This window comes from Aplysia californica, unplaced genomic scaffold (assembly GCF_000002075.1).
Source record: "Aplysia californica isolate F4 #8 unplaced genomic scaffold, AplCal3.0 scaffold00092, whole genome shotgun sequence".
NCBI classification, from domain to species: domain Eukaryota; kingdom Metazoa; phylum Mollusca; class Gastropoda; order Aplysiida; family Aplysiidae; genus Aplysia; species Aplysia californica.
This window is the reverse complement of record NW_004797362.1, coordinates 1,039,239-1,057,437: the sequence shown is the minus strand read 5'-3', so window position 1 is coordinate 1,057,437 and position 18,199 is coordinate 1,039,239. Positions and strand designations below refer to the sequence as shown.

Below are 18,199 nucleotides of genomic sequence, written 5' to 3'. Positions count from 1 at the left end.
ATACATACAGAACAATATTATTCTGTACACAAATACTTTGGGGTGAAAACTTGTAGCTTTGCAATCATCACTCCAACTCAAAGTGTGAATAACAAACAAACAAACAAACCGGAACAAATCCATGAACTTCTAGCAAAGCCAGAAACCGTTACAACTTTCCGTGCTGTTGATATAAATTATAATGAGCACACAAGTGATCTTTCTGTCAGGAGCAGTAACTGAAGAGCTAATTCTATTTTACCGTGCAGTATTCTAGTGTTTTAACACATGAGCTGACTTCTCTGTAATCAGATATCATTTTTAGAAGGTTTTTATTCAATTTCCCATCAATTCATTAGGATGTCTTTTGCACACATTTCCAATTGGGTTGTTTTTTTTAATCACCTCAACATACAGAAACTGCTGATTCTTTTTTACATCTGAAAATGACTGACAAGTTGAAAGACAGCTAGTAATGATAGAAAAATTGAAAGACAGTTCTCAATGAATGATAGACAAATTGACAGATATAGCAATTTGATGATACAGAAAAAATGACAGATAGTTTGTAACACTTGGATTTCAAGCTGAGGCTGTGATCGTGATTCATTTTAAAAAAATCCTGCATGCAACAACGGGTGACAAGATTGTTGAAGGAGTGATAAACACGTGGTCAACTTGATATGTGGCTCCTTTGACATCTCCGAGTGTCAAACGTTATCTCGGAGTGTGATTTGTTTTATAATTATCAGTGAAATATAGAGATTCCCAAGGCATTGAAGATTACCCAGCATCCTATCAGCAATTTGCAGAGATTCCTTGAAAAAGCCAAATGATTAGATATGACACATGAAATTAGTAAGACTGGCTGTTGTTGACAGATTAAATTTTGAGAGGCAAAAGAGAGAGAGAAAGAACGAACAAAGAGGACTAAATAACTGTAATGAGAATAGCAATGATGAAGACGGCGATGATGGTAGGCCTACATGTGTTGTAAAATTTAATGTGGTTGCTGTCGCTGATGGAGACTATGACGAGGATGTTTTGCCGATGAAAATGAAGAGAGAAATGTAAATTTGCAACAGAATAAGTAAAACATTAAAACTGACGAAAAATAAAATATGCAAAAGCGCTACTGAATAAGCAGCCTAACTTGATTCTATAAAGCATTTACAACCACATTGTTGGTGACACATTCACTTCTAAAGACCCGTTTCTTCACTTCAATTACTTTTCAAAACGACCTTCGCATTAAATCAAATACCTTTTATTGACCTACGAACAGCCCACTTTAAGCTGTACCTCAAACTCAAAGTTTGTCTGAGTTGTACCACAATGATATCCAGACTCTGCTCGGACATTTACAATATCCGGCATACAGTTTGATGAAACCCCACTTGAGAATTTCACATGGCATTCGACATTGGTCTCTCAGCTCTACAAGATAAACAGTAGAACCCAGGATAAATACGCGGTAACAGAAATGTTCAAATGATTCCACAGCTCTGAGAGAAACATTTCTCCCACCCCCCCTCCCCCCCTCTCTCTCTCTCTCTTTTTTCTCTCTCTCTCTCTCTCTCTCTCTCTCTCTCTCTCTCTCTCTCTCTCCTCTCTCTCTCTCTCTTTCTCTCTCTCTTTCTCTCTCTCTTTCTCTCTCTCTCTCTCTCTCTCTCTCTCACACACAGACACTCACACAGACACACATTTGCAACAGGGTAATGTCAAAGTCACCTCAATTAACGACAAGGCTGTCCAGAACTATTTGTTCCCTTTTGTTCATGTTTTTTGTCAGATTTTGGTGAGTCATATCATCCATAGCCCATGAAACACAGTGAGTAGATAGAGATGTTAGTTGAATCAATTTGAAACAAACAGACGAGGAATACAACAATTTCATTTGCTCTTCTTTCATTTTCGATTCTCTGCTAAATCACACACACCGGTGACATGAATAAAGTTTCAAATTTCCAAAATGTTAGTAAAAAAAAAAAGAAAAGAAGAAAAAAGATGTCGGCATGAAGAAAAGCAAAAACAGGCCATACAGTGAAACCAGGATTTTCTCGCCAGAATTTGCACAAACTTCAACTGAACCAATTAGCCAACATATGTCCTTTTCCAGATATCAAATTTGGAAGAAGCTTTGGTTTCAAAATTGTATAAATTTCTAATTCAACATGATTTGTTTGAGTACTCTTTTATTCTGAATATATTAATAATTGTGATATTACTATCCCAGCCAAGGAAGGTAAGTGTTCAAACAAAAGCGGTTGAACATTATGAAAGAAAAGGATCATCTCTAGTTTCTGGTAAATTATCTTTCGAGCACTGACTTTCCAGAATTTGAAAAAACTGTGATACAGTTGTTGTTTTTTTCTGCTCTAACGTCTTGTGACCGACAAGTTAATTCACCGGGTTTCACTGTATGTATTTAGAAAGTCAATACTGTGTCGCAAAAATGAAAAAAAAAAACCCCTAGAATTTGAGAAATCAACTCGAACCTTGAGCTGCTGATTGGTCCTCTTGAGGAACTGGATCTCTTCCGTGTGCTTCTTCTCCTCCACCTGCTTCTGCTCGTTGGCTCGCTTCTCAATCTGCTCACACTTGGCCTTCAGCTCATTCACCTGCCGCTCCAGGTCAAGCTTTTCTTTTTCCAACTCTGAAATCTGGGGAGAGATAATAATTATTATTATTATTATTAAAATTATAACATTTTTAATAAAAAAATAATAATAATAATAAATTTTTTTAAAATAATAATAATAATTTTAAAATATTTTTTTAAAACAATAATAATAATAATAATAATAATAGTGATATATAGCATGCGTATAGCACAAATTGCGGCTCAACAGCAAGCTATGTGTCTTACAATTTATAGAGATGAGAAAACTTTATTCTTTAAAAGGGTTAACAGGCCTGCTAATAAAGAATACGATTCACACTGTCTTTTGGGTGGAGGAATGTATGTTAAGATGAAACGACAAAGCAATAAAACCTTCGACAGAAATAAAAGGACTTTTTAAAGTTCATATTTCAAATTGTCATATGATCAATTTTTACTTTGTCCCCACAGTTTTGGACTGATTGCTCATTCACTTTTCTTTAAGATAAGATAATACTTATGGGAAATGTTTCTTTGGCTGTGCAGGAATGGTAAAAACACATGCAGATTTTATACATAGAATTTAAGTTTTATACTATTTTCATAAAAATTCAATATGAAGAGAAAAATGAAACTGACAATTATACAACATAATAATATCACATAACTGTTTTGTAAAACTGCTTGTAATAAAATGGGAATCGCACACCAAAACTTTCTCACCTTCTTCTCCATGTCAGCTTTCCCCTGCTCGGCTTGCAAGGCTTTTCGCATTCCAAACGCAACGCTGCTCTCGTACAGGGTCTGGTAGGCTGCAATTGTCATCCTGATCTCATCTCGCACTCTCAACAGCAACAGTCCTCGCTCTGCGCAGTTGATGGTCACTTGACGAATCAGTTCGTCTGCCCAGAGAAAAAGAAAATGCACCGCTCCGATATATCAAACACAATCAATTAATAGTTAACACTAATAACAACCGTGCAATGCTCACAAATGAATAAAAACATACCAAAAAAATAATCTTGTAATTTCCAGGTACTTGTAAATTATTCTATTTCTAATTTTATTGCAATATTTTTTAAGGGATGATACTTTGAAGAATAGGAGAAACTCAACTTAAAAAGCAGTGAAATGTTGATTGACAGCTCTCTTTGAATAGAAAATTATTTCATTCTCCCCCCCCCCCCCCCCCCTTAAATAACTGTACTATAGTTGATATGAACTATTAGTACCATGAAACTCTCACTACAACTAAAGTGTGACGGCCTTCTGATTTGAGCTCACCGAAACACTGTGAGTAGAGTTCCCGCCTGACGGGGCAAATTCCTGTCTCTCTGGCTTGTCTCTGCTGCAGGCGTCGGTCCAACTCCTCCTGAAGGTTTACGACGTCCAGGCGAGTGGCAGGAGTGCTGGACACCTGCTGCACCCACAACTGACCGTTCTCTGTCCATTCTCTGATCACCACCACAGGGAAAGAGATACATTTATTTAAACAGATAGAGAAATGGTGTTGAATAAATTAAAATGTATTCTACCAAAATCTGTCCATTCTTTGATCATGACAACAGGGAAAGAGATAAACAGATAGAGAAATCGAGTTGTACAACTTACAGAGTATTCAACCAAAAGCTGTCCTTTCTCTGTCCATTTTCTGATTATGACCACAGGGAAAGAGATATTTATTTAAACAGACAGAGAAACAGGATGAACTAGTAAAAAAGTGCTCAATCTAAAATTGTAAATTCTCAGTCTGTTTTCTCCAAACATAGAAAGATCACAAAATCACAAAATCAAAAGTGAATTCTAGCCATGTGAAAAAAAAAAATAGAGTTTGAATGTAACGTAGAGACAATTTTAAATTTTCAGTTACTCATAAAAAAGCCTGTGGATTTTTATTACAGAGAAGGAAAAATACAAATTTAAAGACTATCACTCTCGTCTGTAAAAAAGTTCTTATTTTCCATCAGCACAAGAATAAACCATATCTCTGACGACAAAAGTAGCACTTGCCTTGGGGGAAGGATTGAGTTCAAAATTTCATCTGTCTGCTGGGCGGCTTTAGCATCCATGGGAGATCCTTTGCTTTTGGATGGGGGAGCAGGCACGGGGCCTGAGGGGGCTGGAGGAGTGGGGGACGCCTTCAGTGCTTTCGCCTGGAACAAAAACGAGTCACATTTTAACGGAGGATAGAAGAATCTTAAGAAGCACAACATTATTCATCCACACAGAGATAGAACACTTAGTTCCAAGAGATCCTCCCCAACAAAGAATGCAAATATCTTTGGTAATCAGTTTTTTAGAAATATTCAGCAATTTACCTAGACCCCTTAAAATCTCTCTGGTTTTTTTCTGAATTCACATAGGATCTGTTGTGAAAATGGGAGACTGAGCATCCCATGAGACTGGCCTGATCCCCGAGTAGACAGTTTCAACATCCGATGAGATCGCAGAGTGCATAAAGCATTACTGACAATGTCATGAATCCGAGTAGATTTATTTAGACACGGTAGTGCTATTTAAACATTATAATTAAAACTACTTTCTCTGTCACAATTTTAGCCATTTTATTAACATTCTGTGAGTAGCTTATACCTTGTTACGCATTTCACGAGATCTGGAAAAATTCCGTCAAAACATGGAAAATAATTCCGGGGTTAGAGAGTTAGAACTACAGAAAATTGCACTTTTTTAAACAAAATGCAACAAAAGTGCTAAACCTTTTTTGACAAACCACGACATATCCACCGCGTGCCAATCAAGTTGTTTCCTCCAGTCACGTGCGTACTTTGCTTGAGGTCAAAAAAAGTTTGTCAGCGGTACTTTCCCTTCCTTATCATTATAATAAGGATATGTCAGTTTTGTCCAAAATGTGTGGAGATCGTCAGTTTAAGGGATAAGAAAAAAATAAAGAATTCATCATACAGCAAACTTCAGTTAAGTATACATCATGTTTACTCTAAAAAAGAAGTTCCTCAAGATCATTCAGTAGGTGAAGAACAGTTCAAATCTCTATTGTTCTCAAAACTGAAAAAAATGGATACGTCACGTTTTGTCGCGAAACTGATCAATTAATGATTTGCGTTTACTGTTTTCGTATAAATCAGTTGGTAAATCAAGAAAACCTTCGGATTTTCACAAAATTTGATGTTTCTATGAGACGACAACATTCGGCCGCCATTTGACAAGGCCAACATACCAACAGTAGCAACAGACTTCAACAATTTCAGGGCACAGACTTACTATGTTGTTACAGTTTAATTTGTAGCTACTTCAAACTTACCCGAGGCGTTTTCTTGTCAGTGTTTCTACTAACAAGCACTGGGTTGTCATATTTGACGAGAGATGCGTTTGGGGGAATCATTTTCCAAGAGTTTTTCCTGAACGAACAGAGGCAATATCGATGGGTTCACTCCGTCAACACACTGCCTTGGTGGTTGCTATGAAACCATAAACATTAAAAAGTGTTTGCTCTTCCAATCGACACAACTAATATTTTGATACTTAGAAAATATTCAAAACATATAAATTCAATTTTAACTACTAAAATGTATTCAAAAAAAGTAAATAAAGTATTTTTAAATTTTGTTATATGGATGAATAAAAAAAACTAATAAATGATTGCTCCGTGTGCATTTTGATACAGTATTTTATAACAACCAAGATGGCGCAGCAGATGAGTTTTGATGGTAAAGTCAATATGTTTTTTAATTTCGGCTTCTTAGTATCGTAAACCAATATAACAGATTGCATCATTTGAGCTACGAAATGATAGTGCAATTCACGTTTTGTCATGATTTTGAGAAATTATCAATGTATATTGTCTAAATATCAAGCTATACATCGGTCGATTTTAGTTGTGTGCCAATTTTCGATAGGCCTGCCTACTGAGGCTACTCGTCTTTTACTTGTTCTGATAAGTCGCCAAGTAGTGTAAGTTTTCGGCGATTGTTAAGATTCCCGCATCATACGTCAACTTAAGTTTTTCAGTTACTTGACGTAAGTCAAGGGTAGTGCAATTCATATTTTGCCATAATTTGAGTAGTCTAGATTTCTATTCCACTTTCCTTGTCCTTATTCAGGATTTTTTGGGTAAATTCGGGGAGGACGGTAAGAAAAATCGGTACTTTTTCGGTAGTTCCCACCCCCCCCCCCTTATTTAATAGACCTGCATGTTTGCCGACAATCGTCTGAAATCCGACAATCGCGGCGCGACCCACGAGGCGGCCGATGCTAGATCTATCGCAAGGCCCATCTGTATCAGTCAATGTGCGAAGTGCGAGGCCTGGCCGACTGCCAGCGTCCCCCTTTTCTCCCGTCGGCTTTGTCGGCACTTTCGTTTTCGTGCCGACTGCCGACGTCGGGTGCGTGAATTATTTATTTATTTAGAATCTAGATCTAGATCTAGACCAAGTCTAGACTCAGCTGAGCCCCTCTGTTCGGAATCGGATGCGGATTTCTAATTCAAGGCCTATTCCTAGATCCTATTCACTTGTTCTAAAAGATCTAGATCTAGATTTATTTAGTTTACTAGATCTATATGGAGGATTCATATTCCAATTCTAGAATCTATTGTGTTATTGTATCAAACCGCATTATTATTTATAGATCTAGCAATATGTAGATGTAGGCCATTATACTCCTTGTAAGCCTTGTTTGATTTGGAGTGTGGTTTTTTAATTTTAAAAATGTTTTTCATTTTGGACTTTTGCTGGCCTTTTCACATGAGGCTCGTTGCAGGTTCTTTTTTGGGGTAGGCTTAGGGGTAGGGTTAGGTCTCTTCTTTGTTGTGTTTGTTGGGGTGGTCGCTCGTTACTCGGAAGTCCTTCCTTATGACACCCACGAAAGCTCTTTTGGGGGGGGGGGGTTGCGCAAAATTTTCAGACAATCTGGTTGAGGCTCACATGCAGGTCTAATTTAAGCATTGATCTAGATGATCTAGATCTATCTGTTTGATTTTGATGCGCGGCGAGCTAAGATATCAAACCTAACAACTGCAAAACATCAAATTATGGTAAAATTCAGGGGGGCATGTTTTTTATTAGGTCAGCTGAAACCTCCCTACTGTTGGGGCCAAAACCGACGACTAAGAATTGCGGGGTGGGAACTACAGAAAAAGCGCAGAAAAGTCATTAATCAAAAGTCCCATTCCTTGTGCCAGATACTCAAACTCAAATCACTGCCTAAGGGGTATGGCTAGGGTTAGAAGAATAATTTATTGTTTTATGATGATGTAGATCTAGATCTAGTTCAATATATTCTCTTTGTCAACCATCTTCCAGTTTTGCCCGTTTTATTCACAATTTGTAGATTTTAGGCCTAGATCTATCAGGTTCGGGTAGGGCCTAATATTGGTTAGCCTAAGGAAGAAATCAAAACCAACAGGATGCAGGTTCTGTGTTTCTCATCTGTCTATGCCTGCCAACACAATGTCTGTATCATCAGTCAGTGAGTTAAATACTTCAGCTAAAGATGAAGTGGGAGCTCATTATGAAGATTAGGCGTACATATTCTCTGTAGCCAAGAAATATCTTAACACTCTATTGATGCCTTTCTTTTTGTTCGTCTTGTCTGGTGAATTTTTACATTTGAATGTTTTCTTTGATTTGTCAACAGAGGCTCGGAACATATTGAAGAAATTCCGAGATGAACAGACACGAGATTCGGATTTGGTTGTCAGTCTGTGGGAGGAGGTGATAATGGACAAGTGCCACAGACTCGGGGATGAAGGTACTGCACGGTATTTATCATTTTTTAAATTGATTATGTGAGTAGGTTTAAAATAAAAACTTACTCCTCAGTCTTCCCACAAGAAGTTGGAAGACTTCAAATGAATTTATCGAGATTATGTGTTTTAAGAATTCCTCATGATTCACCCTGTTTGTATTGCGGTCTTGTTACTGAATAAATTATTGATGATACATTGAAGAAATTGAGAGTGTTTTTACAAAAGACTGCTTAATGTGACATACACGCCCTCTTAAAAATCTAAAATGAATATTCTTTGCCTTGTAAACTCTAAGACTAACAGACCTTAAATTTCTCCTTTTCTCTCATCCCCCTGGAATACTGGCTTCAACTGCTGCTTATCCTTGTCATCACTTTCCCTCAGTTTGGCAGTGTCAGTTTCAAATGAATTTGTTCTTTACTGCACACAAGTACATGAGGATATGGTTGATTTTTAGAATGTTGTGAAATTTTGCGTTTTACTGAATTTCAGTTGAAATTCGTAAAACATGCTATTTCGCAAACATATGTGTTGATTTGTTTTTCGGTTGTTTCTTCCTCTTCATTTCCTCCATCATCCCACCGCGACAACAAACAGTGTGGCTTGTGTACGAGCAAGTTTGCACCGCTGCCCTAGACTGCCAGAAGTTTGATATAGCAGAGGTGAGTTTTTGTCTGATCTCAAGGGGAGATTTTGGGGAAAACTCCTCTAATTTTGCTCAAGGAGTGGTAGGCGGGTTTGTGTCAATATTATGCTTTCCCAGGAGGCAAGATAAACCATGATATGGAAAGGGAACTTCAGCGTGTAGTCCCAGTAAGGGGGGGGGGATGCAGGTTGCTGGTTCGATAGCTAAAAATACTTTTTACTGTTACGTTTTCTAAACCCACTGATGGTACTTTTTTTTCAGTCCCGAAAGACAAATAAACACCACTACTTGAGTCAGTGATTGTAATATTTGCTTGTTATTTCAGGACTGCATCTCTCTACTAGATCAGAAATTCCACCGAAGTTTGAGAGTGAGGCGGTTGCAAGGGATGATGTATGAGGCCCAGTCGGAGTAAGTGTGATATATTCGTCTTCTATTTTCAGTTTTAACCAAAGCAATATTCTCAATTCGCAGCTTGCTTTCTGTGTTTTGGTTCATGATTTACTCTCCAGTATTGAGAACTGGTGAGCTTGTGAGAATTTCTGTCTCTTCTTTTATTGTTGTAATTGGCTTTGTCCTTTTTGGGGGGGGGGGGGGGGGGTTAAAATAAGTTTTTTGTTTTGTCTGTTGATGTTGAAATGAAGAATTTCTCTTCCTAATGAGAATGCATCTGCTTTCTGACGAAATTCTTCATTATTTTTATAACACAAAAACTGAAAATCAAGTTAGCTCTTTGTTTTGCTCTATGTTAAGGATAGTCAAAACGTTTTTACCTCTGAAGATAATTTTGCCAGACTTTGAATTGTTAAATTTATAACTGTTATTTTATTGTTTTAAAAAAAGGAATGCTAAATTACCGCTTTATTTTTTGTGTGTTTCAGATATGAAAAGGCAGAAGAAGAATACAAAAATATCTTGAAGATTGATGAGACAAACATGGTAAGTATGGCTCTTCTTGCTTTACAAAATGTTTTAATAAAAGTTGATTTTTGCAGAAAATCTCTCATTTCAGTTGGTGGTGTTCTTTAATTTATTAATGGTTTGCCTTCAGACTTTTCTTCAATGTAATCGTTTTCTTTGATTTGAAGTAAATGTGCCTTTTTTTCTTTTTTTCATGACTGTGGCAGTTATAAATCTAACCCACAGTTTTATGTTATAAATTGGATAAACCTTTTACTGTTGAAACACATTTGAAGCAGGCCGTTCACTTTATGTAGAAAGAAAATTGAGAATTCCTTTTTCGTATATTTTCATGTTTGAGTCAGAAAACAGTTCAGCGAGTTCATTAAATATTCTAAACTTTGAGGTTCTTATCTCTACTTTTCAAAATTATTAACGCTTTACTACTTTGCTAGTGTGTGCATTGCTAAAGGATACAGAACTGGTATTCCAATGTAAAGCGCATTGAGCTACTTTTTTGGAAATGCGCTATATAAATGTTATATATTATTATTATATTATTATTATTATTAGAACTGGAAGTAAAGGGTTAAACATTGGCTGTAATTACAGTCAGACCTGCACAGACAACCTGTCGAAGACAATCCCCTGTACAAACTACCACGCTCCCCTTCCCTTTTTTTCTGTATCATGATTGTATCCCAGTCTTCTACATGTTGGACAATATCTACTATAGTTAACAAAATGATGATAAAGAATGAACGTCCACATTCTGTTTGGAGAGTTTGAAGAAGTTTTGTTTTTTTGGTTGTTTTTCATCAATAATTTAAAAACTTTTTCTCACCCTTCCCCCCTGCCCATTTAGTATGCTCGGAAGCGACAGATCGCCATCTTGAAAGCAAGACAGAAAACCTCCGAGGCCATTCAAAGGTTGAACGAGTACCTGAAAGAGTGAGTTTTTCTCCATTTCTCATACAATAGAACAATGTAAGCATGTTCGACTGGACACTTTTTAGAGCCATAGAACCCTCTCCGTTTTCTTAGCAGAATGTCCTTGCTCTGTTTTTATTTGTCTGGATATCTTTCGAATATTGACATTTTCCTCCGTTTTTCGCTGCCATTGATTAAAAATGGCTACTGTAACTTTTAAAACTGTCAGTCTCATCTATGTGATGTCTCATCTGTATGATGCTTATTTGTGTTGCTGGTTGGAAAGTGTCCCTGGAAGGACCTGCATCTGTACTGTCCCTCTGTACCCAGTGTCTGCGTGTAAATCCCACGTGTTTGTATTTGTGTGTGTGTCATGGTCTCAAATATTAACCTACTAGGGCGTGTGTGTGGGTGGTTGGCAGGTGCTCTAGTGTGGTTTGCTCCTTCTTTCCTGTCAAACATCTATCATTTTTATCTCTCCTCCTTCTTTTTTGTATTCTTGTAACACCTCTAATCTTTGGCACTTATATGATCTCATTGTGTTGCAAGTGACGTAAAACTCTTACTAAACCTTAGACCCAGTGTAAATCCTACGTGTGTGTGTGATGGTCTCAAATATTAACATGTGTCTACCTTCGTCGTCGTCGTCCCCGCCATAGGTTTATGACGGACTACGAGGCGTGGAACGAGCTGTGTGACCTTTACCTGAACCAACACGACTACAACAACGCCGCTTTCTGTCTGGAGGAGCTCATCATGTCCAACCCACACAACCATCTGTTCCACCAGAAGTATGCCGAGGTCAGTACACGCACATATACACTCTCACACACTCACACACACACACACACACACACACACACACACACACCCCCATCTGTTCCATCAAAAGTACGCTGAGGTCAGTACACTCACACATACACACACTCACTCACACACACACACACACACACACACACACAACCATCAGCTCCACCAGAAATACGCCGAGGTCAGTACACGCACATATACACTCACACACACACACACACTCACACGCACACACACACACATTCACATACATACACACTCACACACACAACCATCTGCTCTACCAGAAATACGCCGAGGTCAGTACACTCACACACACACACACACACACACACTCGCACACACACTTACACTCACACACACACACATACTCACACACAACCATCAGTTCCACCAGAAATACGCCGAGGTCAGTACACGCACATATACACTCACACACACACACACACTCGCACGCACACACACATTCACATACATACACACTCACACACACAACCATCTGCTACACCAGAAATACGCCGAGGTCAGTACACTCACACACACTCGCACACACAGACAATTAGCTGTGGTTAGTGAAACAGACAAATCATCTCCTGTAAAACTCTACTCTTTGGCTCTCATATGACCTGACTGTTGCTGCAAGTGCTGTAAAAGTCTACTCTTTGGCTCTCATATGACCTGGCTGCTGCTGCAAGTGCTGTAAAACTCTACTCTTTGCTCTCATATGACCTGGCTGCTGCTGCAAGTGCTGTAAAACTCTACTCTTTGCTCTCATATGACCTGGCTGCTGCTGCAAGTGCTGTAAAACTCTACTCTTTGCTCTCATATGACCTTACTGCTGCTGCAAGTGCTGTAAAACTCTCCAAACGCCGTGTTTCAGATCCGCTACACACAGGGCGGCAGCGAGAACATGGAGCTGGCTCGCACATACTTCGCCCAGGCTGTCAAGCTCAACACCAACAACCTGAGGGCTCTCTACGGACTCTTCTTGGTACGTTCTGGCTCCCAAGCTTGGAGTTTTAACCCTGTCCGTATGCCCTGGGGTCATTTTGTACCCCGGGGTTGTAGTCTTCACATTTTAGAATACTTCTAGTAGGAAGGTCTCTTTGAAACTTTCCGTATTTCTCAAAAATTAATTTTGACAGACTGCTGTGCAACGTGTACGGATCGGATTAACGAGTAAATTTCCTCTTTGGAAAAATGGTGGCACAGAGCTCCCCACGTCATATGGACACGATAGTAAAAACACGACGTACGGATAGGGTTAAACTGTTCCCGAACTTTTTTAAATTCTTCCAGTGACCTGGGGCATAAATCATCAAACACTGAAATTTTCCTCTGCCATTTTTATCGTGTTAGGAATTGCATTTTGGGTCCAACTAGGAAAAAATTCTTCATAATCAGTATTTAGGAGTTACAACTTGTTTTATTTGACTCAAAGTCAAAGATATTATTAGTGTAATGTTTCTGCTCACCACTAACAAACAAACAAATTAGTGTTACAAGTATTCATATCACCTTTGAGCATGCATCAGAATAACGTTTAGTTACAGCCAGAATACTGAGTATGTATCTAGTTTAATTAAGATTATTATTGTTTATATTACTGTTCATTTATTTTATGCTTGTGACTGTAAGCCTGCGTGTGTGTGCATGTTACTGTGTGTGTATGGGCGTGTGTGTATGTGTGTACGTGGTGAAACTCCAAACCCAATGTGCCAGGATCTGGACAATAAAGATGTATCTTATCTTACCTTGCTGCTCACCACAAACAAAGGAGTGTGATTATCTTTCCGCTGTTTTGTTCCAGTCTGCTTCCAACCTGGGCAGCAGCTCCAGCAAAGGAGCCAAGGACAAACAGATGAACCTCAAGTACGCCTCATGGGCCGCCGAACAGATACAGATCAAATACAAGGTGAGCTGGGTGTGTGTGTGTGAATGTGTGTGTGTGTGAGAGAGAGAGAGAGACAAACAGATGAACCTCAAGTTCGCCTCGTGGGCCGCTAAGCAGATACAGATCAGGTACAAGGTGAGCTGGTGGGTGCAGCGGGGGCTTATCTTGTGTGTGTGTGTGAGAGAGAGAGGGAGAGAGAAATCTTGTACTTTTTCTTCATGGGTGGTTGGCAGGTTGCGCCTTCCTTCCCATCAAACATCTATCGTTCCCATCTCTCCTCTACCTCCTCTTTTGTCTTTATTATGCTCTTGTAACAACTCTAATCCTCAGCACTTGTATGACCTAATTGTGTTGCAAGTGCGGTAAAACTCTTTCTAAAACTAAACTATTACCTCTAATCTTCAGCACTTATATGACCTTATTGTGTTGCAAGTGACATAAAATCTTTACGGGGGGCTCTCGTGGCCTAGAGGTTAAGGTGTTGGCCTCTCATTCAAAGGTCCCGGGTTCGATTCCGGGTAGCGACCAAAAAATTTTCTTCTCTAAAATTGTCTCCTTTCACATCCTTTCCTGATCTCTAACAATGTTCTGTTGTCTGCTTTCATTTCCACTTTCTGCCCCCACCCCCTCACCTCCTTTGCCCCCTCCTCTGGGCTCCTGACTCTTTCTGCAGCCTTTCTACTGCTACTCCTTGGCTCCTCCTTACTGCTGTCTTTCTGCCACACCCCTGATCTTCTGGTAGGAAAGATCTACACCTAGCCTTCTCGGACAAGGGCGAAAAATCTCGGAGGGCCCGTGTGCAAGTTGCGCACGTTAAAGATCCCTTGGTGGTCTAAAATCGATAAGAGTAGGCTTCGGCCGCCACCCGGGCAAAATTCAAAATTTCCTACCAACGAAAAAGTATTAGGTGTGTCCCGCGCGCTCATATGACCTTATGCAGTTGCGAGCGCTGTAAAACCCTATACTAAACAAACAAACAAAACAAAACAAAATCTTTACAGCACGGCACCACCCACTGACTGAACTTACTGAAGTGCCTTTAGGCCATTCCCAAAGGGGGAATATTAACTTATTCTTATTCACAGTAGAATTATAATTGTACAAGGGGTGATTCCTCAATGTCATGCTCACAACTGTGCCTGAACTGCAACAGGGAACTGCTGCCTTTTTTTCCTAATCCTTACAATCGTTTTTTTCCCTCAATTTCTTTTGTATGTTTGTCACTCTCTTGTGACCCGCTTTTTCCGGGATGCCTTGATAGTCGAAGCAGACTGTGCTGTTGAAGCTAGAGAGGTGAGCAGAGTAAGTCTGATTCCCTGTAAAGATTTCTCTGTTGACACCCACCCCATGGCGCTCATATGACATTATGCAGTTGCGAGCGCCGTAAACCGTCTACTCAAACAAACTAAAAACTCTTTACTAAAACTTTCTTTTTTTAACACTTTCCTGTTCCCCAGACCCAACAGCCCGAGTCTCAGCTCAAGGACACCAAGGTCCGGGAGTTCCTGGAGAAACATCTCGACTCTATACAGACGTCGTAGTGGAGGGGGCGGAGCTGTGACGTGATTGACAGGCCGGACACTGGTGACTCCTCCAAACCCATCCCTCTCCCTCATGGAGTGGAGTTATCCGTTATGTTTGTTTACCAGACTGTTCAGGGTTGTTTGTTTTTACGGTGTCCCTGGTCCGTTGAACGGTTTGCTCGTTTTGTTTGACATTCTCCCCGGGTTTATTTGAATGTTCCCCACGGGTTTGTGGGTTTTGACAAAACCAAGAGTAGGGAGAGGAAGGATCTAGGGTCGGGGGCTGCTGCCTGCCTGCCTGTACTCCACAAAGTGTCATAAATAAAAGAGTTCCTGAAGGATGGAATGTTGGTTCCTGAAATAGTAGATTTTTTTGATTTTTTACGTATAACATTATATTATTGTTCGTCTTCTTGTATGTTTGGGAAGTTTTTCACAAGTCTTTTTGCCTGCCAAACAGAGAATCGGAAAGTTTTGCTGTAAAAATATTCTTTGTGAGTAATAGAACTTGAACTGAGCCCCCGCATGCTGGTGTAGCCAATGAGAACATCAGTGGCTGTATGCCAGACTCCACGGATGCCATTGTGCAGTTTGGCGTGTGGCGCGACCTTGCAGTACTTGCACCGAGCCATCCAACATGTTCTAAAAATAACCGTAGCCAGACAAGTGAAGAAAGCTGATTGGTGGTCACTATTGGTGCCTCGGCGCTGTAGGTTTCTACGTTTGGCAAGGCAGACGAGACTTGATCTTCTTCATCGTCATCATCACCTCTCTCACCACGGGCAGGGTATAGGCCCCCAACAAACTCTTTTCCAACTTTCTCTATCTTGGGATAATTTTTTGACATCATTTCTTGTCTTTCCACTTTTCTGTCCATTGTTCTCTGTGAATGGACTCCAGGTTCCTCTTGTACTCGCACGTTAGGCTCAAAGTCCCACCTCTGTCTTTTCTCACTCTGTAAGTGTAGTGTAAGTGTCCACACAAAGTTCTTACCGTCACTGGAATTTTTAAAAAGTTTTCTTTTCAGAATTACATTGTCTCCATTTTGAAGAATTTAAACGGTAGATGGTTGTTAAGTTAAGTTATAATGATATTTATTTTTGTTTGTTCTGGAAGTTGAAGGAACTGTGAGTGAGTACGTGTTGGATGGTTGTTTGTGTCTGTGGGAGTGAAAGACAGTTTGAGTGACTGGTTTCTTGTATCGCGATTTGTGCATGCGTCAGTCTGTTGATTGCGATTTGTGTGTGTGTCAATCTGTTGAGTCTGTGCTGGGCTACCTCAGCAGCTTTAGTTATGAAGGTGAGAATGACACTGACTGGCGCTTTGAAAGACGAATTCGAAGAGAGAGAGAGAGAGATGCTCAGATAGAGGTATAAAAAGAGAGCTCAAAGAAATAATATGTTGAAGATGATCTGTTGGAATAGAGAGTTGTATCTGAGTGTGAAAGTGAGTGATCACTGGGGGGCACTCTGCTTCTTCTACTTCCGTTGTTGTCCTGGCAAAATGTGGCCATTATGAGATTGATGGAGTCTTGCTTTTTTAACTTTAAATTAAAGACGAGGTGCTAGGGTTGTTTGTTTTTGTCTTTCTCTGCTGTACTTATAGCACTTTTAGGTTTGTGTAAGTTTGTGGTGAGATTTTTCTGTCCCTATTTATAGATTCTGTATAGATTGTTGTGTTTCCCCTGGTGCAATACACAGCCGGGTGTGGAGAGAGAAAGAGGCGGCCATGTTCATCTTGGCCGCGTCTCGTTTCTGTCCTCCCAACTCCCAAGTGTTATTTGTGGAGATACAAGATATTTCTTCTTCTTCGTTCTTATTCCTTAAGCTTACACGGCAGGCTGGGTTCACGACTTGTTTTGAAATGTGAAACAAATCAAACCCTCACATTTACTTTTACTATTTTACACAATTTTTGAAAGAAAAATTTTTTATTTTTTTTTACTTGCCATTTTATTCTCCTCTTGCAATGCACTCAGATTTTTGTGTGTAAGAATTGATGAACAAGGAAAGGATGATATAGTAATAGTATAGAGTCTGGATGTGACACGGTCAAATTTTTGTGTGTGTGAATGCTTTATGGTTGCAGATTACGAGATACGCACTGTCAATGTCATTTTAAAATTATTATTATGGCTATTAAATCGGATGTAATACACAGTACAGCGATCTTTTTTTGTGCCTCAGTTCGTTTTGTTGATTCTGTATGAAAGTACATATAATAAGCAACCAGTCAGTTTAAGATGACCTATGATCTTATAGATGTAGTTCATCAGGGTCCGATTGTGAGTGGTCATTTCGTGCTGGGAAAAAGTAGACCGACAGAAACAACTGGAAACAACAAGTTAGAAGTAGGACCAACCGCCCGATGTTTACTTTTCTTCCTGACCTATCCAGAATTGAGTGATGTAACGGCAAAAAGGACACAGAAATAAGAAGCGTATTTGGTAGTACATGTACGTGAAGTTTATTTGTGAAATGCACCGATCTGACTCCAATAGCAATAGGCAGCAGCAGTAATAGGTACCACAGGTCTCCCCCAGTCTCACACACACAAAAATCATCAGCCATCAAATAAATGTCCCAAGGGGCAAACATAAAAATTTCTGCTTATGAGCAGCTTACAAAATATATAGTCTAACACGCACATAACGATATCAGAGGGGTACGGAAATCATTATGTTATGTCAGAATTTTGTTATGCACATTTTTATAAAATACAAGAATACATGATACGGTAATTTTTTTTTTTAGTTCGGGACCTGAAACCTGTTTGCTGCACGTGCGCTAGACTGCACTTTCAATTCACAGTCAACTGGCACGATATGCTGCCATCAGTTTTTAAAATGGGTGACCTTATTTAGGCCACAGGTGGCCTGAATAAGCTAAACCCCCCTCCCTTACCTTATTTAGGCCACACCTGTGGCCTGAATAAGCTAAACCCCCCTCCCTTACCTTATTTAGGCCACATATGTAGTCAAAATAACCAAACCAATGTAAAGCATTGTTTTCTTTACAAGTTACATTATTATTTCTTTAAAACTCTTCACATCCATTTTCCTTCACAGCCGTATCGTACATGACATGTGATGTAGAATCAATTTAAGGTCCTTGGAAAGGTGACCAGAAAATAACAAAATTATTTTATGATCTTCACTTGCACTTGCAATTTTTTGGACAAATTAAAGTCT

At 39.4% G+C, this 18,199-nt stretch overlaps 2 protein-coding genes across 2 annotated transcripts in view; one reads left to right on the top strand and one right to left on the bottom strand.

The window, feature by feature from the left end:
* The window catches only part of LOC101844988 (33 kDa inner dynein arm light chain, axonemal), an 8,214-nt gene extending 2,199 nt beyond the window's left edge, over nt 1-6,015 (bottom strand). Inside the window, exons 1-5 of the mRNA XM_005094965.3 lie at nt 5,862-6,015; nt 4,592-4,734; nt 3,866-4,035; nt 3,305-3,483; nt 2,478-2,642 (exon numbers count right to left, since the gene is read on the bottom strand). Coding sequence (XP_005095022.1) covers nt 2,478-2,642; nt 3,305-3,483; nt 3,866-4,035; nt 4,592-4,734; nt 5,862-5,942 — 738 coding nt within the window. The 5' untranslated portion in view covers nt 5,943-6,015. The remainder of the gene's footprint in view (nt 1-2,477; nt 2,643-3,304; nt 3,484-3,865; nt 4,036-4,591; nt 4,735-5,861) is intronic.
* A 175-nt stretch (nt 6,016-6,190) lies between these two features.
* LOC101864516 (ER membrane protein complex subunit 2) lies at nt 6,191-17,173 on the top strand. Its single transcript, XM_005094964.3, has 10 exons — nt 6,191-6,267; nt 8,195-8,308; nt 8,904-8,968; nt 9,278-9,363; nt 9,834-9,891; nt 10,718-10,803; nt 11,442-11,583; nt 12,473-12,583; nt 13,403-13,507; nt 14,944-17,173. The coding sequence occupies exons 1-10, from the start codon at nt 6,243-6,245 to the stop codon at nt 15,025-15,027; spliced, it is 876 nt and encodes a 291-aa protein (XP_005095021.1). The 5' UTR covers nt 6,191-6,242; the 3' UTR covers nt 15,028-17,173.
* Nucleotides 17,174-18,199: the final 1,026 nt, after the last annotated feature.